Source organism: Leuciscus leuciscus (assembly GCF_965113295.1).
Source record: "Leuciscus leuciscus genome assembly, chromosome: 16".
In the NCBI taxonomy this organism is placed as follows: domain Eukaryota; kingdom Metazoa; phylum Chordata; class Actinopteri; order Cypriniformes; family Leuciscidae; genus Leuciscus; species Leuciscus leuciscus.
Window position 1 is genome coordinate 36,868,297 of NC_138740.1, and position 24,653 is coordinate 36,892,949.

Here is a 24,653-nt window from a genome sequence, read left to right on the forward strand (position 1 = left end):
GGGCTGGAAATCTACTTTACATCCTCTGAGTGTTGAGCAACTCAAGAAGATGAGTTATGAACACTCTGTATTATAGAAATATTTAGAATAATCTTTTGTCTTTCTTTTGATTAGTTACCTATAAAATACAAAACTGTATTATGTAGTAACCTATCTAATTCATTTGACCAAGTTCATGACCTAATTGGTCTTTCTTGGCATTCAACCTTCATTTGTAGTTTGTTAAATGTTTGTGATTATGTAGCTGTAAAATGTAAATAAGATTTGCAGTAGTTTTGCCAGGGTGTAGATGGGAGATTGTACACACACACACACACACACACACACACACACACACACACACACACACACACACACACACACACACACACACACACACTAAATCTGCTTCACAGTTTAACATTTTGGCTTCAGATAATAGAAGATTGCTATATTGAAATGTGTGTGTGTGTGTGTGTGTGTGTGTGTGTGTGTGTGTGTCTGTGTTGGGTTTGTATGTATGTATTACTGATAAATGATTTTGTTTGTTTGGGACAAGGGACCTCCAGGGCCCCCAGGAACTCTCGGACCTCCTGGAAATCCAGGGCCAAAGGTAATCCACTCCACACGAACACAAACACACGTCCGGGTTTTCCGTTGCTTCTGTCTGTTTTGATTCCCTTGATTGTGATTGATACTGATATTAAAATGATTACCCTGATTAATCCTATTTACACACACAGTCATACTTTAATTTGATTAATGAAAGTAGTTTTATTTAATTCATCCATCTGTATTGTCATCAAAAAAGAAAGAGAAATAGAAAAAACTCTTTTCTCTTTCTCTCAGGGCCCTGCAGGAAAAGTTGCCGATCCCGGACTTCCAGGAGAACCTGGAGAAAAGGTGGGATAAACTGTAGTGTGTTCACGCACTTCATGAAAATACTGTACTTTCCAATGTTTTTGTGTTGAGAAAAATTTAATATGTTAGATTGACATAAACCTAACCAAATTAACCTAGCATGATAAGCATTATAATGTCCACCATCAAAAATTAGTAAGTAATGCTACAATGTGTATATTATATACAAAATAATATATATATATATATATATATATATGCTTAATTTAGCAACCTTGTAGTATATATATAACCTTGTATAAAAATTCTAGTTTGGACATTAAATATTAATATAAAAAAAAAGGTTTTGAGAAAAATGAAATGTTAGATATTAAATATAAAATTATATATTTTTATAAAATAATAAAACATATAAAATATTTATATATAAAACACCCATCAAATATAAAAAAATATATAACTTTTATATTCACTTAATGTCTGTGTGTGTGTGTGTGTGTGTGTATATATATATATATATATATATAATTTAGCAACCTTGTAGTTGTTTATTTTTATCCATTTTTGTATTCATTGAGAAAATAAATAGAAAATAACAAATTAAGCTTTTTAAATTGAATTCAAACTTGTCCTACATTTTATTAAGAGGTTTGCAAAAGTTCCACACAACACTATAAATTAAATTGAAAATAACAGCTCATATAACATTTAGTTTGACTTCTGGAGATTTGCTAATCAACAACTTCCTCCTTTTACTGACCATTTGTTGGGAAAAAAAAGCCTGCGTTTTTAAGACTGCGTTTTTAAGAACTGTTGGCCCTGTTTGGTATCCTATTCATGAAAAGAGCCTGAAATGAATGTTAACCATTTCCCATAATTTTCTTGCTTGAGGTGCTGTTATGCAGCGCTAAATAAGTGTTGCTAAATCTGCTTTTCTTTGGCAGTCTTCGGCCCCATTGAGCTGCTCTAATGAGTAGCGCATGTGACACAATCACAGTCTGAAGAGGAACCGTATGACTATATTTATATTGTTAAAGTTAGATAATGCCAGTCTGAGCTTGGCAGTCACACGTCATTGGTTATAATTGCTGTTTGGCTGACTGGACTCGTGTCATTAAATAAAAAGAACATAAACTTGCTAGAAAGAATAAAACAGCCTGTGTTTTTGGACTCTTATTATGTATTTTTATTGTTTGCATAGGGATCACTCGGGCCTGCGGGGAACGCTGGGGCAGCTGGTCTTATCGGAACAAGGGTGTGTGTTCAAGACATCTGAGAAAAGTTAGTTTGGTGTTTATAAATGTGCAAAAACAATACTCATGTTTTTTCTTGTTTGATACAGGGAGAGCCAGGTTTAGAGGGAGAGGCTGGTCCAGCCGGCCCTGATGGCGTGAAGGTAAGAACATGATAGTTATGTTCATTATTTTTCAGATATACATGATTTAAAGCTGGAGAAAGAAACTTTTTATTTTTTGAACAGGGTGAAAAAGGCGACATGGGTGGAGAGGGCGAGCAGGGTGTCAGAGGTGACCCTGGAATCAAGGGCAAAGAAGGGCCACCGGGCGACCCTGGGCTTACTGGCGTCAGAGTGAGTGATACTATACACTAGATCACATTGCTGTATACTCAGTTAGTAAACAACACAAGAGTGATTTAAGAGTGTTGCCCGACCCCCATCATAAAGACCAGTCGAAGCAAAAAGATTTGGCAGTCTTGAAAAGTACATATGCAAACCAGGTTTAATACACTCTTTAAAATAAAGGTTCTTTAGTAGTATTGATGGTTCCATGAAGAACCTTTAACATCCATAGAATCTTTCCATTCCACAAAAGGTTCTTTAATAGTGGAAAAGGTTCTGTAGAATGTTCTTCACACTAATGTTTCTTTTCAGAACTGTTCACTGAAAGGTTCTTTGGGGAACCAAAAATGGTTCTTCTATTGCGAAACCACTTTATTTTGTATATTTAGGAATCATATGGTATATTTATAAAAATCTAGTCGTTTACCATAGCAACAGTGAACCATTATGATCAGTAATGTAACGCAAATCGACAAAACAAGTTTTTGCATATTACAGATATTGTTATCGTATTTTGTATTAAAACTCTTTAAAATGAGACAAATCTCAACAATTATGCCGGAAATGACCAACAGAACTTTAACCACTCAAAGTTTTTTGTATAGTTCTATTTAGCTTAATTTTTATTTTAGTTTTAGTAATTTTAGTACTTAAACTTACTTTATTTTTAGTTAGTTGACAAGGCAGCATTTCAATTCAATTTAAATGTAAAATGTTTTATCTATTTTTTTTTTTTTTTTTTTTAGCTTTATGTATGTTTATAGTTTTTAGTAATCAATAACAACACTGTCTGTCATCTTTATTTGTGAAATGACAATGACAGGGTTTGTTTTTGGGTGTGTTTAAGGGTCCTGAAGGAAAACCTGGTAAAAATGGCGAGAGAGGGAAACCAGGGTTTAAGGTGAGACATCAGAGGTCAAGATTTTGTTTGGTTGAAGTTTTTTATTCATCTTTAATTTTTCGAGCACAGTTGCCATATATTGACTGCACTTTCACATTACCTGCAGGGTGCCAAAGGTAACATCGGTCATCTGGGAGAGACAGGAACCATGGGAAAGATCGGACCAATCGGAACCACCGGACCAAAGGGATCACGAGGAACCATCGGACATGTGGTAAAAAGATGCATCTTTTATTATTAAGTTTAGGTTTAGCAGAATGTCCAACTCACTCAACATTTGACCCGTCTCATCTTCTTCCTCCCTGTGTCTCAGGGCGCTCCCGGGCGTATGGGGCTGCAAGGGGATCCCGGCATATCCGGATATGAGGTGAGAGAAAGAAAAAAGTACAAATATCACATGATCATATTAGCACATTACCAATCAACTGTTGATCAACTAATTGATCAACTCAAGTCTGCTAGTGGAATGGTGCTTAAAAGCCTTTTCTTTATCTACAGGGTCACAAAGGACCTCAAGGTCCAATAGGACCCCCGGGACCAAAGGGTGAAAAGGTAAAATGTATTCATCACTCATTATGTTCATACATATGTTTCGTCACCCTGAATGGACCTGAATACCTAAACCTTACAATGATATATACTCACAGTGCCTTTTAAAAACCATGTAATATGAGTTTGGTAAGAAAACAGTATCATATTAAATATTATAATTTTTTATTCATATTTTTGGTAACACTTTACAATACGGTCTCATTTGTTAACATTAGTTGACTATATTATAAAATACCATACTTTTGTTTTTTACAACATTTAATAATCTTTTTCAATGTTAGTATTGTTCAGTTTGTCCATGCTAGTTCACAGTGCATTAACTAATGTTAACAAATACAACTTTTAATTGTAGAAATGTATTAGTAAATGTTGAAATGAACGTGAACTAAGACTAATAGTGCGGTAGACTTCATTGTTCATTGTTAGTTCATGTTAGATAAAGTTAACAAATACACATTTTTGAGTATTGACCATTAATATGAAGACACACACTCCTTTGAATCAGTTTCAAGATGTTTTCCATTATGTAATGTTTTAGGGTGAACATGGGGATGATGGGAAGGTGGAGGGTCCTACTGGTCCGCCAGGACTCAGAGTGAGTCTCTCTTATTTTCATTTTTATATCTGATTTCCTCTTAATTCAATAGCGATATTCACAACATCATGCATGTGTTTGTGTATTTTCAGGGTCCAATTGGAAAGCGAGGAGACAGGGGCGAGTCGGGAGATCCAGGATACGTGGTGAGATAAACACAGCGACCCAGAAAGCACACTATTGTCTTACTGCATATGAAGCACATTAGCTCATTTACTGGAGTGTCGTCGGCACACACCAACATGTCACCATTTTATATGCTAATCGGCTAAACAATGTAAAATATTTTATAAATTACATTACAGTGAAGACCATTTCAAAAAGGTTTTGATTTAGGTTGACGTTAGATGAAAATTTCCCCCAGCAAAAATATGGTTTGAGTGGAGATGTATGTTTTTTAATAGATAAATTGTAGAACTGTGGACAGAGAATAAATACAGTATTATTAGTAATGATTGCTAAGGAAAATATCACTATTATTATACAAATTGCTCATGCTTTAGGAGTTTGTTCAGATTGGACGGCAAGATTTGCATGAGCAAACACCACATTTTCTTAAGACAAATTTTTATTATTAATAAATAAAACAAATAATTAATTATTTTTTAAAGTAATATTCCATATATAATTTATTTTTGTTATGTATCATTTTTTTTTTTTTTTTTTTTTTATTATTCTTGCGTTCTCAAATAATTGTTTCTGTATTGGCAGGGTCAGCAAGGTGTTGATGGTTTACGAGGCAAACCTGGTGCTCCTGGACTACCTGTGCGTATAATATGATATCAGATCATGATTACAGATGTTCCCGCTCTTAAACATGCACACAAACACCTTTTCTTTCATTTCTTTTAATGCATTTTTAGGGTAATGCTGGTCCACGTGGAATACAAGGCCCCAAAGGATCCAAAGGAGAACAGGTAATGATATGCTCGCAGCTCGTGTGTGTGCTAGCGTGTGTGCATATGTTTTGAAGAAATTCAGATTTCATTACTTATGTTTTGGAAAAGCAGCCGTGAACAACATGTGGTAGAAATCAGAGCCTTGTCACATACTTCAGCAGTATGGGTTAGATGTGTGTGTGTGTGTGTGTGTATGTTCATGCTGTATACGATTAATTCTGTGTGTGTGGTTTTCTCCTTGGCATTACTTCTTTTTCTCACATGCTTTGTTCACTTTCAGGGTCGGAAGGGCAAACAGGGTCTTCAGGGGGAGCGTGGCACCCGAGGGTCACCAGTAAGAGTCACTCCTTCATGCTTGGAGCACAATTAGGGACAATTATGTATACTTACAATTGTACTTTGAAATTTGAAATATTTAATCTAGTATTCTTCATATTACAGTTATCAGAATAGAAAACTAGTAATGGTCTTAAACATGCTTCATTTTCTTTATGCAATGTCATATTTATTTATTTGATTTGCATAATTGTAATTACTTCATTATTGTCTTCGTTAAAGTATAAATAATATATACATTTTTAATTAATAATATAATTTATTCATTTATTAGTTATGTATTAACTATATCATTCCTAATTTTTATATAATACATTTTTATAATAATTTTTTAATTGATCGATATCTGCCAAATGCTAAAACAATTTTGCATTAAATTTGCTCCCCGCAAATGTCATTACTGTAATACAAAAAGAAATGTATTCTCATTACTGATAATAATTTTATTGTATATATATATTTAAATAATTTATATATATATATATATATATATATATATATATATATATATATATATATATATATATGTATATATGTATATATATATATGTATATGTATATATATATATATATATATATATATAATTTTTTTATAATAAATACATAATAATAAATATTATTATTAAAATCAGCACTAAAAAGGCATACAATATGCATAATAAAAATATGGTGTATAATTACAATTGTACTTTAAAAAATAATCATATTTATTTACTCCTGTAATCTTCATATTACAGTAATAAATCTGGACAAATCTTAATTGTTCTAAACAGACTTACTTTACGCAATATATAATAATAACAATATTTATAAATGTATTTCATTTGCATAATTTTAATTATATATTTTTTTTTTATATATATATTTTTTTATATTAATTATGGTATATTGTATTATTAATTTAAATGTGTTTATATATTAGATAATTATATATAAATTTATATAATGAATTCTTATAATACATTTTTTCATTGATTTTGGTTTGAAATATGACCCTAAAATGTTTGTACTGTTTTTGTGAGATTCTCCCAGTAATATCCTTCATCACAAGTACATTTGCTTAAACATCTTTCCTTCCTCACTTAATGCCAGACTAAAAGCACATCTCTCTGTGTTCTCATCAGGGTGTTGTCGGGTTGCCCGGCCCCAGAGGAACAGTGGGTCGAGAAGGACAGGAGGGCGTTCCCGGCGTGGATGGGCTGCCAGGGAAAGATGGAAGCAGAGGAATACCAGTAAGAATTCATCATGAGACCTGTGTTTCCTGATCTATCATCTGTCTGAACTGGTTTATTACATGCATCTTTCTCTTTCTTTAGGGTGATCAGGGAGATGATGGCGAGTTTGGTTTGCCTGGTAAACCCGGTGCTCCTGGCAAGGTTGGCGTTATCGGTTTACCAGGCTCACAGGGATCATTTGGTCCAAAGGTCAGAGGTTAACATTTTACCTGAATAATAATCACATTTTAGATTTAGATTTACACTACCGTTCAAAAGTTTGGGGTCAGGAAGATCTTTCAAAGAATCTCTTCTGCTTAACAAGGCTGATCAAAAATACAGTAAAAACAGAAATATTGCAAAAAATTATTACAATTTTAAATAACTTTTTTATATGTGAATATATTGTAAAATGTAATTTATTCCTGTGATCAAAGCTGTACATCTTCAGTGTCACATGATCCTTCAGAAATCATTCTAATATGATGATTTAATGCTCAAGAAACATTTCTCATTATTATCAATGTTGAAAACAGTTGTGCTGATTAATATTTTTGAGGAAACCCTTTTTTCAGGATTCTTTGATGAATAGAAAGTTCAAAAGAACATCATTTATTTGAAATATAAATCTATTGTAACATTATACATTTCTTTACTGTCACTTTTGATCAATTTAATGCATCCTTGATATGTAAAAATATTATTTTCTATAAATTTTTTTTTTTTATAATTAAGATCCTAGAAAAAAAGACAAAATTATTATATTATATTATATTATATTATATTATATTATATTATATTATATTATATTATCTTGAGTGGGTCATGTTGATGTATCCATTGGTTATATTTGTGTATGAATAGGGTGAGAGGGGTCTTCCTGGTCACCCTGGCCCTTCAGGAAAGAGAGGTTTTAAGGGAGGGATGGGCCTTCCAGGACCTCAGGGAGACCAGGGATCTAAGGGCCAACATGTGAGTCCTACACCCTGGCAAAACCATAAACTCTGTTATTCTTCACTGATAACTACATCCAGCTTACAAAAGACCCACAGTTCATTTTGGAACAAAACATTAATATTAATCTTTGATTTAGGGTGACATCGGGGAGCCCGGCTTTCCAGGGATACTAGGAATGTTTGGACCGAAGGTGAGTTGTATCACACATTGCCAGGTATCTGATTTAAATGTTTTTTCTTGGTGAAAAACAGAAATGTGATCGTCCATGTGTGTCTGCCCAACAGAAACAAACAGAGATGAGATTTATCATTTCTCAAAGAGTTCTTTCCTTTGGGAAACATGTTTTCATCCTCGCGCTCAAAGAGCGTCATAATTCACACTAGCACTGAGGTGTATTTTTGTTGAGATTTTCTCAGAAACCCAAAGCCGTGAGCTCATAAAACAGGACAAGCGTGTGTAGTTGTGGTGTTACTGTGCCATTCCTAATTCATTCAGACTCATTCATGCTTCTGGTTTAACTAGATGAGCTAGAGTTGTGGAAAAATGAGGACCACCAATGGGAGCCACACACACATTGACAGTGAGAAATAGTCATATGTTTTCATGGTGTCTGTGGCCACTGAATGTTCCACTTCATAAAGGCTCTAGTGCTCTTCAATATACACAACACACACACACTAGCATTAATATTGGGTTAGGCACAGCTGTGTATTTGTGTGTTTGTTTATGTGGGATTGATGTTTGTGTTTATTCAGGGCCCTCCAGGAGACTTTGGGCTGAAAGGCATTCAGGGGCCTAAAGGGCCTCAAGGCAGCATGGTGAGCGCACACACACACACACACACACACACACACACACACACACACACACACACACACACACACACACACACACACACACACACACACTCTATCTGTCTATCTATCTATGTCTGTCTGTCTGTCTGTCTGTCTCAATAGATCACATGGCACATATAATAGTGTTCGTATAGTAATATGTCCATGTTGTTTTCAGGGTCGAGGGGGTTTAGCTGGACCTGTCGGTGTGATCGGCCCTATCGGGAGTCCAGTGAGTATATGTCACTTCTATAGTGAGCCGTGTAGTGTTCTCTGCTCTCTGACCTCAGCTGACCTCTGTTCTCACACTGACGTCTCTCTGTAGGGCTCGAGAGGAGATTCTGGCAACAAAGGAGAAATGGTGAGAAGAGATGAATTCACTCTTTCTCTTCAGATCTTGATATCACAGTAGATCTTACAGGTGTCTCTTAAACACTCTTTCTTTCCTTCCAGGGTGTTCAGGGACCTCGAGTGAGTCTCTACGATCACAGACACAGCATTTCCCATTATCCATGGTTTCTGTTTATTTCAAAGCCACTTGTTTTGTTCTAACTTTGTTATGTGTGTGTTTTTCCAGGGTGCTCCTGGACCGCGTGGACTTCCTGGACCGCCGGTAAAACACACACTTTTAATAGACTCTTTCAGATTATTTAGGACTCTTTCAGCTTTTTAGGACCTACCATAGATGTCTACTGTTTTTATGTCTAATTATAATGACTCAAGTCGAGTCAAGTCACCTTTATACCTATACCTATATAGCGCTTTATACAGTACAGATTATTTCAAAGCAGCTTTACAGTGATAACAGGAAAATGATTCAATGATGCAAACAGAGTTGTACAGCAGCTCTAAAAGAAAAGAGTGTCGTTATTCAGCTGAAGTCAGTTTGTGGTCAGTGTTGATTCAGTTCCATTGTAAAGATCATCAATTATCAAATTTGTTCATTAATAATCTATAAAGCAGTTCTGCTGAAAACAGTGATGTCATCGCCCAGCTCAGTTCAGTTCTCATCCAATAGTGTCAGAGCAGTCAAATAAATAATACTGTTAAATATTAAGTGACTTCAGACTAAAGCAGAGAATTTTACATTTTTAAAATTCTAAGAAAACATAAAAAATATTGTTTTTAAATTGAAGGAGTCCACAGATATCCCCCACCAGACATTTTTCAGTTATACACAATTTTGTCCCCAAACTAAAGTAATCCAATCCACAAATACATGCCAATCTCTACTATGTTTTAATATTATCAGAATAATTCATATAAAGTTATGATTATTATTATAGTTTTATTATTTGGTGCTTTACAGGGTCCACCGGCAATCCCACTGGCTATGGTAAGAATATTCACTAACTTTAGATTTCATTCATTCATTCATTCATTGGTGTTCTGTACATATGCGTTATTAAGTTTGCTTGTGTGCATGTATGTTTTAGAAACAAGATTTCGGTCTTGGAGTGGCCCAGCCAGTTTTTAGGGAGACAAACACACAGAAAATAGAGGTGAGATCATTCAAACACACACACACACACACACACACACACACACACACACACACACACACACACACACACAGGACGAGGCCTGTTTATTTAGTATTATTGCATAATAAGCCCCTTTCACACAGCGCGTTGATCCTGGGAAATTGCCGTAAAATTGCTAGAGTGCCTTCTGTGTGAGCGCAAACACGTCCCGGGATTGATGCCGGGATGGGGACCTAGTAACATTGCCGGGATCAGTCCCGGAAAACGCGCCCTGTGTGAACAAAAGCCAGGACCAATGCCGTAAGGGGTATTTTGTTGCTCTTAGAAGAAAGTTTGTGTTCGTCATCAACAAAGAAAGAACGAAAAATGTGTGCAAAATATAATGAAGCCGAGACCAGGAGCTCCTTATCCGCACTGAAGCTGAGATCGTTCACCAGCTTTGTGGAACGGTACGCGATGCGTTAGTGTACGACCGAATCCGGAAAAAAATGCTGGAGTGTGGTTTCTCGAGATTGAAAGCGCAGATCATTAGTAAACCCACCAAAAAAAATCCACCAAGCGCACGACTACAATGAAAAAAGCGGTAGCGGAAGATTAGACGGCCCTTTCTACAACACATCCTGACGTCACGTGTCTATACGGGATCTTTACGGGATGTGTGTGAACATACTCACTGATTCCGGAAAATCACTGTCAGTGTGAATGAATCAAAATCAAACGATCCTGGGACAAATCCCGGAACACATTATCCGTGTATTTTCCGGAATCTCTGTGTGAAAGGGGCTATAGACGATTGTGTGTTTATATGTAGTTTTAAAGACTGTCCCGCTGTTCTCTCAGGGTCGGGGTTTGATGGACATGCCAATGTTGGATCAGGCTCCAGAGATCCTGCGGACTCTGCATTACCTGAGCTCTCTGGTCCACAGTCTGAAGAACCCGCTGGGCACACGAGATCATCCTGCTCGACTCTGCAAAGACCTGCACGACTGCCGGGATACACTCTACGATGGTGTGTGTGTGTGTGTGTGTGTGTGTTGAACCTGAAAGGAATATTCTGGGCTAAATACCACCAATAGCATCTGTAAATAGCTGTAATAATTAAGCATTTACCATTGTCAAATTTCAACATTGCTGAAATATTTGTGTTCTGGTTTCTTCAGGCACTTATTGGATCGACCCAAACCTGGGCTGCTCCTCAGACTCTATAGAAGTGATGTGCAGTTTCAGCGGTGGTGGACGCACCTGTCTCAGGCCCATCACCACAGCCAAGGTCTGTAGCATTCAGATTTTTTATTTCATTAATGCTTATCTTTGGGAGGATATGTTTAGAAAAGAAGCTGAAGTGTTAATGATGCTGTTTTATTGGCTGGTCGCAGCTGGAGTTCAGTGTCGGACGCGTCCAGATGAACTTCCTGCACCTGCTGAGCGCCGGAGCGGAGCAACGAATCACTATCCACTGCCTGAACGTGACAATCTGGAGCCACGCGCCCTCCCTGCCCCCGTCCCAGAGCGCGGTCCGCTTCCATGCGTGGAGCGGGGAGACGCTGGAGCCGGACGTGTTAGCAGACTCCTGCTGGGTCAGTGTGCCCTTCAGACATCTCTCAAATGAATGAGTGCTGGAAGCAACCGTGCAATTAGCTTTAAAACAGCCACAGCATCATGTGCAAAGAAAATTACCAAAGTATCACAAAAAAATATATATAATTAAAAAACAAATGCAAATGTACAGACTTAATATTGTAAATATAACTAGGATTTAAAAGCTCCAATTGTTAAATATAAATAGATAGGAATAAATAAAAATATGAAGTCAAATTGTTTGATCTGAATCCAACAGGATAAAAAAAAAAAAAACTTTTCATTTGTCAAGTATTTAATTTACCTGATTATCAGGAAATAATATACATTTAAATTTTAAATTGAAATAAATTTTAATAATGCATTTATTGAATTAATGATTATTAGGTGCGTTCAGTATTTTTTCCCTGTTTGGATTTAAACAGGCAAATGCTTAAGAGTCTATGACTGTATCCTTATTGCAGTGATTATTATGTTTCTACATGTTATATGTTTGTCAACAGTTCTTCTAACCCTAACTGATGGAGTGTGTAGCTTTTCATTTCTTAAACATCCATGTATGAAGACACATCATGTTCATATTCCAGGATGACAATGTCAGGATTCATCAGGCTCAAACTGTGTAATAATGGTTGGGAGGAGCATGAAGAATGATATTTTTTTTTTATCAAGAGGCTCATACATTTTTGGTCAAGATCTTGTATTGTCAATGCAAGAGTGCAGCACTCTGTAAAGTCTCCTCCAGCACATCCCAAACACTTTCAGTGGATTTAAGATCTGAACTCAGAGGAGCCGATTCATGTGTGGAAATGACATTTACATTTATTCATTTAGCAGACGCTTTTATCCAAAGCAACTTACAAATGAGAACAATAGGGAAATGAAACAAAAGAGAAATGATTCTTGATGCTCCTCCCTTATATATATTCTGCAGGATTTACAATGATGATGACTGTTTAAAACGCGTCATCTTAGTCTGTGAAAAGGGTCTACAATAACAATAAGTTAACAATAACAACACTGAACTTTAGTCATGAACTTGAGTCACTTTTGCATCACTGATTGTGTGTTTTTTATTGCATAGCAACTAAACGGGCGCTGGCAACATGCTGACTTCCTGTTCCGGGTGTCGGACCCCACCTTACTTCCTGTCAAACGCATTAGCAACCTACCGAAGACAACGCCCTCATCACGCTTTCACCTAGAAGTCGGACCTGTGTGCTTTCTATAGTGTGTGTGTGTGTGAGATTGTGAGTGTGTGTGCGCTCCTCAAACACACACTGACCCGCCCACATCCCGCCCCCTTCAGCCACTGATTGGACTGCAGAAACAGAAAGAGGTGGTGTGGGCGGGGCTTTGGGTGACAGCATTAGAGACTCCCACAGTCTAAAGGAAATCCCGCCCCTACTAGCCATGGATGTCCAATCAGATTTGATTCCTCTAAAAAACAAGCCAATCATCTCGCAGGGACAAAAACTCAGGACATCCGGGGCCGGAGAAACTGCTAAACCCTCTGTCTCTGTCTTTCTTTCTTCTTCTTCTCTCTTCTTTCTCAGCCTGTTTCTTTGGTGCTCATTTTCTTTTAGTTGCTCTTTCAAATTAATAATAATAATAATAAGTTATTATAATACTTGTACTTTTATAATAAGAATCAAGTTTATTGAAGAGATGAATTAAGATCATTGAGAGGTATTATATGTACATATACACTTATTGTTTATCTGATCTTTTATATATTAATTTTGTCACGTGTAAAAAAAGAAATGCTAAAGTGCAATAGGAAAACAAAGAAAAAATGATAATTGATTATATATTAAGTGTGCATCTCAATAAGGAAGGTTTTTCAGGGATGTTGTCATTCATTCGTGTCATTTTAACACTCCAGCAGACAGGGAAGTGTGTGTGTTTGTTTGTGTGTGTGTGTGTGTGTGTGTGTGTGTGTGTGTGTGTGTGTGTGTGTGTGTGTGTGTGTGTGTGTGTGTGTTCGCGTGTGTGTGTGTGTCTATGTGATGGATCAGTAAACAAGTGAAGGTGTATGCTTCTATCAAACTTGCAGACACACCTGTGCATATCAACACACATGACCCACCTGAGGTGCGCCTGTCACTTTAAGGGGGCGTTTCTCAATGAAAATGGGTGTGTTTTGTTCGAAGGAGTTAATAAGAGTGAATCCCTCATGAGAACATGTCTGGGTCATATTTCAACCAAAAAGAAAGCATATTATTAATATTTGCATTGTGGCATTTTTGTGACAAGCACATTTTTACAGACATCTTTTTTACCGTAATGCATATGGAAATAATTCACCTTTTTGTGCTTACTTTTGTAATTATTATTTGCTTTGATGATTATCATTACAGAAATGTTGAATTGCTGAAACATTACATCAATGAGTAAAAAAAAGTTGTTCACTTGTCATAAAATTATTGTCACAATGCAAAAAGTGGGCCTAAGATTTTTATTTGATTATGCAAAATGTATTTAAACGTTTTTTCTTTCTGTGCAGTTTCAAGGAGAGAACAAAAGAACACCTTTTTGACAAAAACGTACTCTGAGCTCAAAATATCCGCAGTTTATTGCTTCCTTTTGATTTCTGGGTAAAATATGACTTGAACATGTTCTTAACAGGTTTCGTGAGATTCACTCATAAAAGGCCCGTTCACACCAACGACGATAACGATTAAATCGTCGAAAAATCGTTCGAAAAACTTTTTTTCTTCAGCTTTCGTCAGCTGATGAACGAGAAAAACATTGACAGCCAATCAGAATCCATTCTGCCTTAAGAGCGCGATCATTTAAAGCGACAGACGACACATAGCAGCGCGCGCTTATAGTTATCGATATAGTTATCGTTTTTAGTGTGAATGGGCCTTAACAATGGTGGTTTGTCTCGGTAACAATGGTGCTATTTTGAAGCTGTTTTAAAAGTGGATCTTTAAGATGTCGATGCTTTTGTTTAGTGCCCGTGTTACTCTGAATTATGAAGTTAGTGTGAATATTGTGTACTTTAAAGGTGCTCAGAAAAGTCATTTAATACGTTTAATCTGTGCGTTTGCAGCATGTTGAATACATTACGCGATAAACTCGTGCTTTCCTCTGTGGTTACAGAACAGTTTTGTGCTTTCACCTCACCAGCTCAAACATCAACTAATGCCTTATTTTGTAAGGGAAAACATTTCAGTAGCTATACGTTTTTAAGTGGCATCAGAAAGTGTATATTATCATATGCAAATAATGGTCGTAATCTCGTGAACGATATGTTGCGTTCCCTAAAACAAGGAAACCGCATTTCGAAGCTTTTTGTTCCTTTATTCTTCAGGACCGTGTGTATAATTCTGCCGGCTTTGATGTATACAGTGAGTCCCTTTTGCTAATTTAATGTTATTTAAATTTACAAACGCGCTTTTTAACCAAATTCTCTGTTGTGACAGAGTTTCTCTCCAGATAACTTAATTATCCGTATGCCAACTGCTCTTACGGTTGATAGATTTATTTTATGTGTAAATTTGGGGTTCCAGAGAACAATATATTGCTTTTCAATCTGTTTTTATTTTTCTATCCTGTTTATTTTTTTGTCTATAATAATAATAATAATAATAATAATAATAATCTGAAGTCGTACTGTACCAGGACTGTGTTCTCTATTATTTCTACGGTTCTAAGATGAATTTTAAAACATGTGAACGTTCCATGTCAGAATGTTGGAATTCTGATTACCTCATCGCTCTGCAGTTTCTGTTTGTGAAAATTCAACTCTCCAATTCAAGGTTCAGAAAACTCATCTCTGTCAAATTCTTATCAGTTCTCTCTCTCTCTCTTTCTCTCTCTCTCTCTCTCTCTCTCGCTCTCTCTGAACACGTCCTCCGTTTCGCTCAGTGTTGTTCTTTGTGTCAGTTTTCCGTACTTGGTTACATAATGTGGATTCTGAATTGGAATTAATGCTTACATACCCAATAAAGATGTTCTTACACCAAAGCATGCGTTTGGACTTGTTTGATTAATAAAAACCAATAGGCTACAGACATTAACTCTTATCGTTGCACTTTCATTTAGGCTAAAAGAGATCTTTATTTTCCATATGATAACCTTTAGTAAATTGTTGCATAAACGATAAACGCTAACATAGATCTATTTTATCAGTTTAGTCAAATAACTACAAAAAATACAAATGAATAAACTATATAGACACAACACTTTATACTAAGGTCTCATTTGTTAAAGGGATAGTTCACTTTGAAATAATTTTTTGGTATGTTTTAGCTTACCTCAAGGGCATCCAAGATGTAGGTGTCTTTTTTTCCGCAGTAGTTTCAATTTTGATATTTTTAGGACAAACCGTTCTTGTCTGTCAGTCATATAATGCAGGTCTATGGTCACCACCTCAAAGAGCAAGCACAGAGTCCAAATTAAACAATTCCCCATCGTAAGTACACATTGATGGCCTAAGACACGAAACGAGCGGTTTGTGTGAGAAAACGAACAGTATTTATATCGTTTTTACCTCTTATACACAGCCATGTCGAAGTGATCTGATCTGACGTGTACGCAGACTGGTGCATAGATATATACACACTAGATGTCGCCTTGTCTACGGCAGTTCATTGGAACGAATGTCTTTAAGGCAACATCTAGTGTGTATATGTCTATGCACCAGTCTGCGTACACGTCAGATCAGATCACTTGGACATGGCTGTGTATAAGAGGTAAAAACGATATAAATACTGTTCGTTTTCTCACACAAACCGCTCGTTTCGTGTCTTAGGCCATCAATGTGTACTTACGATGGGGAATTGTTTAATTTGGACGACGGGGAATTGTTTTAATTTGGACTCTGTGCTTGTGTTTTGAGATAATGACCATAGACCTGCATTATATGACTGACAGACAAGAACGGTTTGTCCTAAAAATATCAAAATTGAAACTACTGCGGAAAAAAAGACACCTACATCTTGGATGCCCTTGAGGTAGGCTAAAACATACCAAAAATGTATTTCAAAGTGAACTATCCCTTTAACATTAGTTAAAGATAAAGATGTTCATGTTAATGTTAGTTCACAGTACATTAATATTAACAGATACAACTTTGGATATTAAAAATTTATTAGTAAACATTGAAATTAACATTAAAGATTAATATTGTAAGTATAGGCTAAGTATTGTTCAATCTAGTTCATGTTAGCTAAATGAAATCTTATTGTAAAGTGTTACCTAGAAAAAAAAAAATATATATATATATATATATGACAAAAACACATAACAAAAATACTATAAAGTTGAAATGAAAACAAAATAACTAATTAAAAAATACAAACTGAGCAGATCTCAATGTTACACTGTAAAAAAAGATCAATAAGTTATGACAACATAAGTTTTTACATTGCTTTAACTAATTAAAATAAGCAATTTTCAACTTTATGTTATACACGATTCAACTAATTTTGTAAAGTCAGTTTACTGTAATTTAAGTTTAAATGACTTAATCATCCACGTTGATTGTACTTAATTTAAGACAGTGTACTAAAATAAAATTTGATCACGGAACTTGAAAGGAAAAAGTTTCACAACAAGAGATAATTTCTGTTCATTTATTAAAAACAGGCAACATTACCCGAAGGTTATTCAAATACAAATCTTTATTTAGTATTTTAATCTTGATTTACAGTAATTGCTGTTCATTGCTCAGGTTAATACAAATGAATATGAATGCAGTAGAACACTTCAATTTCAGTGCTTCAACGAGTAACTGCAGAAAGAGTTGCATTAAGAAAACATCTTGTCCTTCATACAACTAGATCATTATTAGTAGTTTTTAACCTGATGGCGTTCATCCACTTTACTGATTCCATAATGCTTTCAGAATATTCTAAGTTAGCACAAATACAGTACAATGACATTGAGCACATTATATTTTCAAGTTTTTTTTTTTTTTTTTTAAGTATTATTTGGCAAGAATAGATTATTCTAGGGTGAAAAAACAGTCATCACATGTATAATTTGTTTTAGTGCTGTTCTGAATCGTCTTGGATATCAATTTAAAATAAACCACGCCTGATAAACTACTCTGCTGCTTTACTCATAATAGTTTGATTCTCACTATTCCTATTTTCAATCAATTTCACCAAGATTGACAAATACTGAAGTGTCAATCGGTCAACTATTGAGATTTCCCTGCTCTGAATGATGTCAAATGTAGTTGAAGACACTCACATACGCACCACAAAACTCACACATGTGCTTCATAAAAGAAAGTGTGCAAGAATGATGAAAGTGATAAAGATAAAGGGGGTGTGTCCTGAACTGGAGGGGGCGGAGCCATGGAGGTCGTGTCCACACAGAGCACGCTCCAACAGCAGGTGTGTCTCAGGTGTGACACCTGCAACACACACACACACACACACACACACACAAATTACTGCAGAACTGACAGTACTGTTATTGTTGAGTAAAACACTAATTCGAAATAATAATCAAACTTTATAAATATAAATAATACTAAAAAAAACACTGATATCTAATTGATAACAGGGACGTATTATGTAATCGTATTGTTTCATGTGGACTGTAAAGTCTGAGTTTTAAAGCTGCAGTGTAAGAGATCTAATGCTTTTAAACACTGACGTTGCAGGAAGTCCTTAATCTTCTCTATTACACCTGTTTCTATGACAGCGCAAATATTTATTATGTAATATTTTATGTAATAAAAGTATAGTTATAAGCTACTGTGGAACATATGAACCTTTTCTGTAAGAACAGAAGAGCAGAATAAATTATTATGTGTATAAAGTCTCAAAAGTCTCCAAAAGAACCCTGCGCTGAAGACTAGCCTATAATGTAATGCGCTTGATTTGACCTTCGGTCTCCACTGGGGGCGCTAGCAGCTTCACTGACACTTACAGGAAATATTACACAGATCTGATTTTATTTTATTTTATTTTTAGCTTTAGTACAATTACAAATAATTCAATTATTTCATTTTGGAATCAGTACGTTTTTAATAACATAAAGCATTTTTTTCACAGTATAAATACACATTAATTTAAAAGCATTTTTTATCAGTTATTATGTAATTTATTTGATTATTTGATCAAAGCTGAATTTTCAGCATCATCACTCCAGTCTTCAGTGTCACATGATCCTTCAGCAATCATTCTAATATGATGATTTGCTGCTCAAGAAACATTTGTTTTTATGATCAATGTTGAAAACATGTTGTGCTGCTTCATGTTTTTGTGGAAATAAGAAAGAAATAGAATAGAAAGGTTAAAAGAACAGCATTTATTTAAGATTTAATCTTTTGTAACATTATAAATGTCTTTTCTGTACTTTTTAATCCATTTAATGCATCCTTGCTGAAAAAGTATTTCTTTCAAAAAATCTTTGTGGCCCCAAACTTTTGTATGATAGTCTGTCGGTGTGATATATCTGCCTGAGTCTCCAGCTGTGATTATTTAGGGGTCTTTAGCCTTACATTTTTTTTAAAGTCACTGTCCTTTTTGTATCTGTAAATCAATCATTCCCGCCCATATATGGTCATATGAAGTGCATGTGCCATTATTGATGAGCAGTGTCCTGTTTCCGCCATTACACAATCAGTCGATATGGGCATGTTAGCGTAGAGCTAAAGCAGGGCCAAAACTTTTTTATGTTTATTTAAATGCAGGTTATTAAAAGTATTTCAGGACATGAATGAGTGAGAAACTCACTGTGTTGCGACCATTCCTCCCAGAGATGCTGAAGTTCCTCATCATGTTCATGAGTGTGATCTGAGGTAAATTGTCATCCAGCAAAAAAAAAAAAAAAAAAAACGTTTTAATGAGCAAATTTTCACATTTAACATCATTTAACTGCACTTAAGGGATAGTTCACCCAAAAATGATCATTCTGTCATAATTTACTGTATGAGTTTCTTCCTTCAATTCATATTCTAATAAATATCTTCTTTTGAGTTCAGCACAAGACAGCAATTCATACAGGTTTGGAACAATTTGAGGGTGAGTAATGACAAAATGTTCATTTTTGGGTGAACTTTCCCTTTAACATTTACACAAATCTGACAGACAAAATCCAATATTTTCAGTGTGATAGATGAAGGGTTCACACCTCAAGCTAGTCTCAGACTACAATGCATGTTTGAGCAGTTTTAACTGAAAGCAACTTGCACTGACATAGGCTACCTTAAAATATGTCAGTGCTATTGTTTTGTCTCAAGATGCACAGCACAGTCATGTTTTTTTTTTCTAAGACACGTCTATAAAAGGTACTTATTTGAACTAAGGCCTCTTTAATCTAAGCCCTGTCTGTGAAACCGGCCTCAGGGTTAAGGAGTAACTAACCGCCGTCGCTGTGCTGGAACAGGAGCTGCCTCAGCTCTCTCAGGGCTCTCGTCAGGTTCTCCAGCTGGTCGTGGAGGTGGATGTTCTCCTCGATCAGTGCGTGGATGGTGTCCTGAAGCTCAAACGCTCGGCAACACACGGCCAGCAGCAGCACACCAACACACACACAGCGCAGAGCCCGCGAGCGATGCATCCTCAACACACACTCACACACACACTTGTTGTCCTCACAACGGCATCTTCACTCACACACTCGCCGTGGAGCTTCTGCTGGCTGAGGGACGCACTGCTCTCACACACTCATCTGACAATCCAATGCAGTGAAACTAATCTAATGAGAGTAAGAGAGAGAGAGAGAGAGAGAGCTCTACTTTATCCAGATCAATTCAATCATTAAGTGAACTCATGAACGCGCTCATAGATTATCCTCCAGCTGCACTGCAGTTTCACCACAGAAACCCAGCGAGAACCACAGACTGTGTGTGGGTTTACGGGTTAGCAAGAGTTTGATTTAAAGCAAGAATTGTTGAACCAAAAACCATTAACTTCTGAATGACCAAAAAAAAAAAAAAAAGAGAGAACCGTCCTAAACAGCTCACAAGTGTTGTTATCGTTAAATAAAATGATTACAAACTGTTAAGAGTCAATTAAGTAAAAACAAGCTAAATAAAATGTAAACTATAGATGAAAAGCTTAAACTGAAAGAAAAACAGAAAATTTTGAAATATTGCCTTACAATAAAACAAACAAGCAATAGACTGTAGAAATATCGAAAAATAATAAAAATAAACACACAATTAATACAAACTAAAATTAACATGAAAACTGAACATCTAAAAAGAAATTCAAATTCAATATGAATTAATACTTTATTAGTATATAAATAAAACTATACACTCATTTGCTATTCCAAGCAAATGAGATATGAGAGCTGCAGCAGAGGAAGATTTTAAAGACCCCCTGTAAGTCAATAATTGTATCCCTTAAAACATCTTTGATCACCAAAATTACATATTTAAACGTTTTTTCTTTGGGAAAAAAATTCTTCATGCCTTAAAAGCTTGAATGTAACTCTACACCCTTGCTTCATTGCGTGCATCTGAGACGCGTCTCTCTGTAGGCAAGGGCGTGGTTAGCTGGTACCCTCTTACGTCACAGGGTACCACAACTTCAAAAAGGAAAATTAAACTGCAGTAGCCACCGTTCAACCTGAAGAGGGCAGCACTCAGACGTTTTTACACCATATATTGTAGAATAAAACACTTTATACCCAAATGTCAAACAAATTACTTGAATCAATGAACAGCACTAATAAAGCCCCATTCTTACAGATCATTAACTAAAAAAAAGTTATTTTAGAGTTTAGTTACCCATTGTGGAGAAAACACTCCACAATGGTGTGGACATGTGAATTGGCACCTGGTTTGTCTTAAAGCATATTGAAAACACCACATTTTGGGTGATCCGAGTTTTCTGTTGACTGGCTTTCAGACTTGAAGTTGGGAGAGCCAAATGGATAACAAGGCCACTAACAGGACATCTCAGGTGCATGTGCATCTAGATGTTATTAATTTGGCCATGCAGGATTACTTACACCTTCATGTAAAGACAAGGGGGAAAGTGGCACTGCGATGCATGGAAAAACTTTTTGTAGCATGAACTGAGATGAACAGGAATGTTAATGAATGGTACCATTCATATATAAAAAAGTAATGCTAGTCAGAAAAACAGTGGTTTAATGCTTCATTATCTTGACACTTTAAGTATGACATTAAATGTTGATTTAATGGGAAACATCCTGATAATACATTAAACAATCTGCTCTTAATCCAATCCTGTAAACCAAGACAACTTTAAGCCGCCTTTTCTCTTCATGAATTGCCTTGTTAGACAATAAGTGACAGTAAATAACTAAAATATCCAACCTTGCTTCACAAGTAAAGTTCACTAGTTAAACTAGTTTTGTGAGTGTAGACCAATTAAAAATGAGACGTGCAGGAAAAGAAAGTTTGACCAAAAGCATTTTATTAAGTCAGAAGCTGTAAATGCAACTATTTATGAACTCTTAGGAGCCCTGGCGCGCTTCTTCTTCACCACCACAGGCTTCTGACTCCTCAGGATGGCACTCACGCGTCTCACAGCCGCCTGGAGGACACAGACAGAGCTTCAGTCTACTGGACAGCTGAAGTGCATTCACTCCATACTTCAATCCGCAGGAGTTCAAAACATACTGCATCTACTGTGGAGCTGTAGAGCTCTTATGCATTACATATAAACACCGAACCAAGAGTTTAAAACTATTTCCCAGAAGCAAATTGTGTCCAATTACAAATGACTAAAGTAAACAAATTTATGATAAATCCTTCATGCCTTTGTGTGGCTGTGTAAACTCACCATGCGCAGGTCTCTCCTGTATTTGTTTTTGCGGATGATGTTCCTCACGCTGGCGAGGGTGGCGCGAGAGTTCTTGTTGATGGTGATCTTCTCGTATGAGGTGGCAGGTTTACGCTGACCTGAAACACATGCAAACCAATAAGCTTAGTGAAAGAACGCCAGCAGATGTTTATGAAGATGATTCAGTGCAGATGAAGGGTTTATTTCAGAGATAAATCGCATTACAAGACAAATGTCTTGATGCAACCGCATTATACAAACAATTAGCATCTGAACGATTCTGATATGCAACCTCATTATTTCCTGGACATTTAAAAGTTGGATCCCTGAAAAAAGTGTCACTGTTGTCCATTAGCTTTTGTCATAAACTAGCGGAGCCTCACTCACCTGCACGTTTCTTCAGGACGACGACCACACCTTTGCCATCAGCGGCCGGCTCGATGCCAACAGTCTTCTTATGAATGAGGCCATTGAAGCGGAAAGAATTCCTGGCTTTCAGGTTATTTGGTTCCTGACCATGAGAGAAGGGTATGCAAGATTAGAAATCAGAATTATAAATGTATAACAAAAACAAAAAACACTGGAAATGTTCAGCAGGACAACTATAGAAGTGTTCGGACAGAGTCACAGACAGCAGTAGAGACAAAAATGCCAATAATAAACCTGCATAATTAAGCTTATCAATTTATTTTATCACGGTATTTTGGTGCAAACTGCTTAAGACAGTAAAATTACACCAATTCCAAGATAGACAGGTTATGGCACTCCTCATCCCCAAGCAATAAACAAAATCTTGAGGCAGGCGAGTAAATTACACTTCCGTTTACGCAGTCAAAACTGTCAGTTTTCTTGTGTGAATAATGAATAATGTGAATTAAACTAAACCCATTAAAGTGTTAGTTCACCCAAATTATTTTTAATTCCGTCATCGTTTACCCTTCATGTTGTTCCAAACACGCAAGACTTTCGCTCATCTTCGGAACACAAATGAAGATGCTTTTAATGAAATCTGAGAGCTTTCTATCCCTGTATTGACAGTCTACGCATCTATCACTCAAGCCCCATAAAGGTAGTAAAGACATCATTATTAAAGTAATCCATGTGACTCCAGAGGTTTATCCTTAATTTTATTAAGGGACGTGAGTGCTTTGTTCGTGCAAAAAACAATTTACCACTTTATTTTCAAAATATTAAACTCCAATGCACGTTCACGCAACATCTGATCTTGTGTCAACACGCATGCATTGTGGAGCTCGCGTGAACACACATTAGAGATTGATATTTTGGGGTTTGGAACAACATGAGGGTGAGTAATGACAGAATTTTCACTTTAGGGTGAACAATCCGTAAAGGTCTGTCACATCAGCAGTGTCTGACTTACAGTGCTGTACGTCTGTTTGTTCCTCTTGATAAGGAAACTGGAGGTGTTCCTGATGACCATCCACTGCAGGTGGGACGATGCCATAGTGACTCCTGAATGAAGCAAGGCAACAAATAAGAAGAAACGGTCTACAATTAGACATCTACATAACCACATAACCTTACATACTAAAATAAAACAAGTTCATTTAGAAATAATACACACATATATTATACACACACAATTTGCGCCTGTAAAACTATCAAAACTCAACCCTCTAATAAAAACTAGAGCTGCAAAACAGCAATGGCACAAACAGCCACCACAGGATACTTAACAGATAACGTTCAATTCGAGAGAGAGAGAAAAAAATCTTTATTTGTTATCAGTCGATGCTGACATGTAACATGTTTAGCGGTGTGGTGCTTGTCTCACTCACTGCAGGCCACGCTAAGCACCACCGGTAGAGTTTATAATGAAATATCCTCCTCTTTATTTTTTCTACACCGAATGTTACAGCTCATAAGCAGCTTATAACATATTCGATGCCCTTATATGAACATTTAATGCTGAAATGTGCGCTATATAGCGTTTAATCGAGCTTTGAAAAGTAACACACGACGACCACGTTACCTTTTCAGCAGAGGAAGAGAGAAGGAAAGGAAGGAGTTCCAGTTCCGGCGGTTCTTACGTAGTTTCTTACGCCTATACGAGGGATTAGTAATTTAGTAATTTACATTCGATTCAGAGTGTAGTAAATGACAAAACAAATATTTAAGATGTCTTTACGAAAAA

The 24,653-nt window shown here is 36.1% G+C and overlaps 3 protein-coding genes across 4 annotated transcripts in view; 1 reads left to right on the plus strand and 2 right to left on the minus strand.

The window, feature by feature from the left end:
- col27a1a (collagen, type XXVII, alpha 1a) overlaps window positions 1-15,746 on the plus strand; it is a 64,259-nt gene extending 48,513 nt beyond the window's left edge. For both annotated transcript variants that reach the window (XM_082140636.1, XM_082140635.1), the window contains 29 exons: window positions 539-592; window positions 829-882; window positions 2,042-2,095; window positions 2,183-2,236; window positions 2,321-2,428; window positions 3,267-3,320; window positions 3,427-3,534; window positions 3,634-3,687; window positions 3,819-3,872; window positions 4,411-4,467; window positions 4,560-4,613; window positions 5,179-5,232; window positions 5,331-5,384; window positions 5,647-5,700; window positions 6,827-6,934; window positions 7,019-7,126; window positions 7,781-7,888; window positions 8,010-8,063; window positions 8,629-8,691; window positions 8,888-8,941; window positions 9,035-9,070; window positions 9,163-9,180; window positions 9,287-9,322; window positions 10,019-10,045; window positions 10,146-10,211; window positions 11,034-11,202; window positions 11,354-11,463; window positions 11,570-11,770; window positions 12,856-15,746. In XM_082140636.1, the coding sequence (XP_081996762.1) occupies window positions 539-592; window positions 829-882; window positions 2,042-2,095; window positions 2,183-2,236; window positions 2,321-2,428; window positions 3,267-3,320; window positions 3,427-3,534; window positions 3,634-3,687; window positions 3,819-3,872; window positions 4,411-4,467; window positions 4,560-4,613; window positions 5,179-5,232; window positions 5,331-5,384; window positions 5,647-5,700; window positions 6,827-6,934; window positions 7,019-7,126; window positions 7,781-7,888; window positions 8,010-8,063; window positions 8,629-8,691; window positions 8,888-8,941; window positions 9,035-9,070; window positions 9,163-9,180; window positions 9,287-9,322; window positions 10,019-10,045; window positions 10,146-10,211; window positions 11,034-11,202; window positions 11,354-11,463; window positions 11,570-11,770; window positions 12,856-13,002 (2,172 nt within the window). In that variant the 3' untranslated portion in view covers window positions 13,003-15,746. The remainder of the gene's footprint in view (window positions 1-538; window positions 593-828; window positions 883-2,041; window positions 2,096-2,182; window positions 2,237-2,320; window positions 2,429-3,266; window positions 3,321-3,426; window positions 3,535-3,633; window positions 3,688-3,818; window positions 3,873-4,410; window positions 4,468-4,559; window positions 4,614-5,178; window positions 5,233-5,330; window positions 5,385-5,646; window positions 5,701-6,826; window positions 6,935-7,018; window positions 7,127-7,780; window positions 7,889-8,009; window positions 8,064-8,628; window positions 8,692-8,887; window positions 8,942-9,034; window positions 9,071-9,162; window positions 9,181-9,286; window positions 9,323-10,018; window positions 10,046-10,145; window positions 10,212-11,033; window positions 11,203-11,353; window positions 11,464-11,569; window positions 11,771-12,855) is intronic.
- Window positions 15,747-17,410: 1,664 nt separating this feature from the next.
- LOC309478413 (uncharacterized protein) lies at window positions 17,411-20,437 on the minus strand. Its single transcript, XM_082142013.1, has 3 exons — window positions 20,105-20,437; window positions 19,475-19,534; window positions 17,411-18,144 (listed from the first exon to the last, which is right to left on the minus strand). The coding sequence occupies exons 1-3, from the start codon at window positions 20,295-20,297 to the stop codon at window positions 18,008-18,010; spliced, it is 390 nt and encodes a 129-aa protein (XP_081998139.1). The 5' UTR covers window positions 20,298-20,437; the 3' UTR covers window positions 17,411-18,007.
- Window positions 20,438-22,112: 1,675 nt separating this feature from the next.
- On the minus strand, window positions 22,113-24,550 carry rpl28 (ribosomal protein L28). Its single transcript, XM_082140639.1, has 5 exons — window positions 24,492-24,550; window positions 23,880-23,971; window positions 22,886-23,009; window positions 22,499-22,617; window positions 22,113-22,249 (listed from the first exon to the last, which is right to left on the minus strand). Exons 2-5 carry the CDS (start codon window positions 23,961-23,963, stop codon window positions 22,160-22,162), a joined length of 417 nt encoding a protein of 138 aa, XP_081996765.1. The 5' UTR covers window positions 23,964-23,971; window positions 24,492-24,550; the 3' UTR covers window positions 22,113-22,159.
- Between the last annotated feature and the right edge of the window lie 103 nt (window positions 24,551-24,653).

Coding starts and splice junctions, on each gene's coding strand:
- LOC309478413 (XM_082142013.1), bottom strand. CDS start 20,297: ATGCATCGCTCGCGGGCTCTGCGCTGTGTGTGTGTTGGTGTGCTGCTG. Junction 19,535..20,104: donor GTTCCAGCACAGCGACGGCG/GTTAGTTACTCC, acceptor AATTTACCTCAG/ATCACACTCATGAACATGAT. Junction 18,145..19,474: donor GGAGGAATGGTCGCAACACA/GTGAGTTTCTCA, acceptor TGTGTGTTGCAG/GTGTCACACCTGAGACACAC.
- rpl28 (XM_082140639.1), bottom strand. CDS start 23,963: ATGGCATCGTCCCACCTGCAGTGGATGGTCATCAGGAACACCTCCAGT. Junction 23,010..23,879: donor ACAAACAGACGTACAGCACT/GTAAGTCAGACA, acceptor TCTCATGGTCAG/GAACCAAATAACCTGAAAGC. Junction 22,618..22,885: donor CGTCCTGAAGAAACGTGCAG/GTGAGTGAGGCT, acceptor CATGTGTTTCAG/GTCAGCGTAAACCTGCCACC.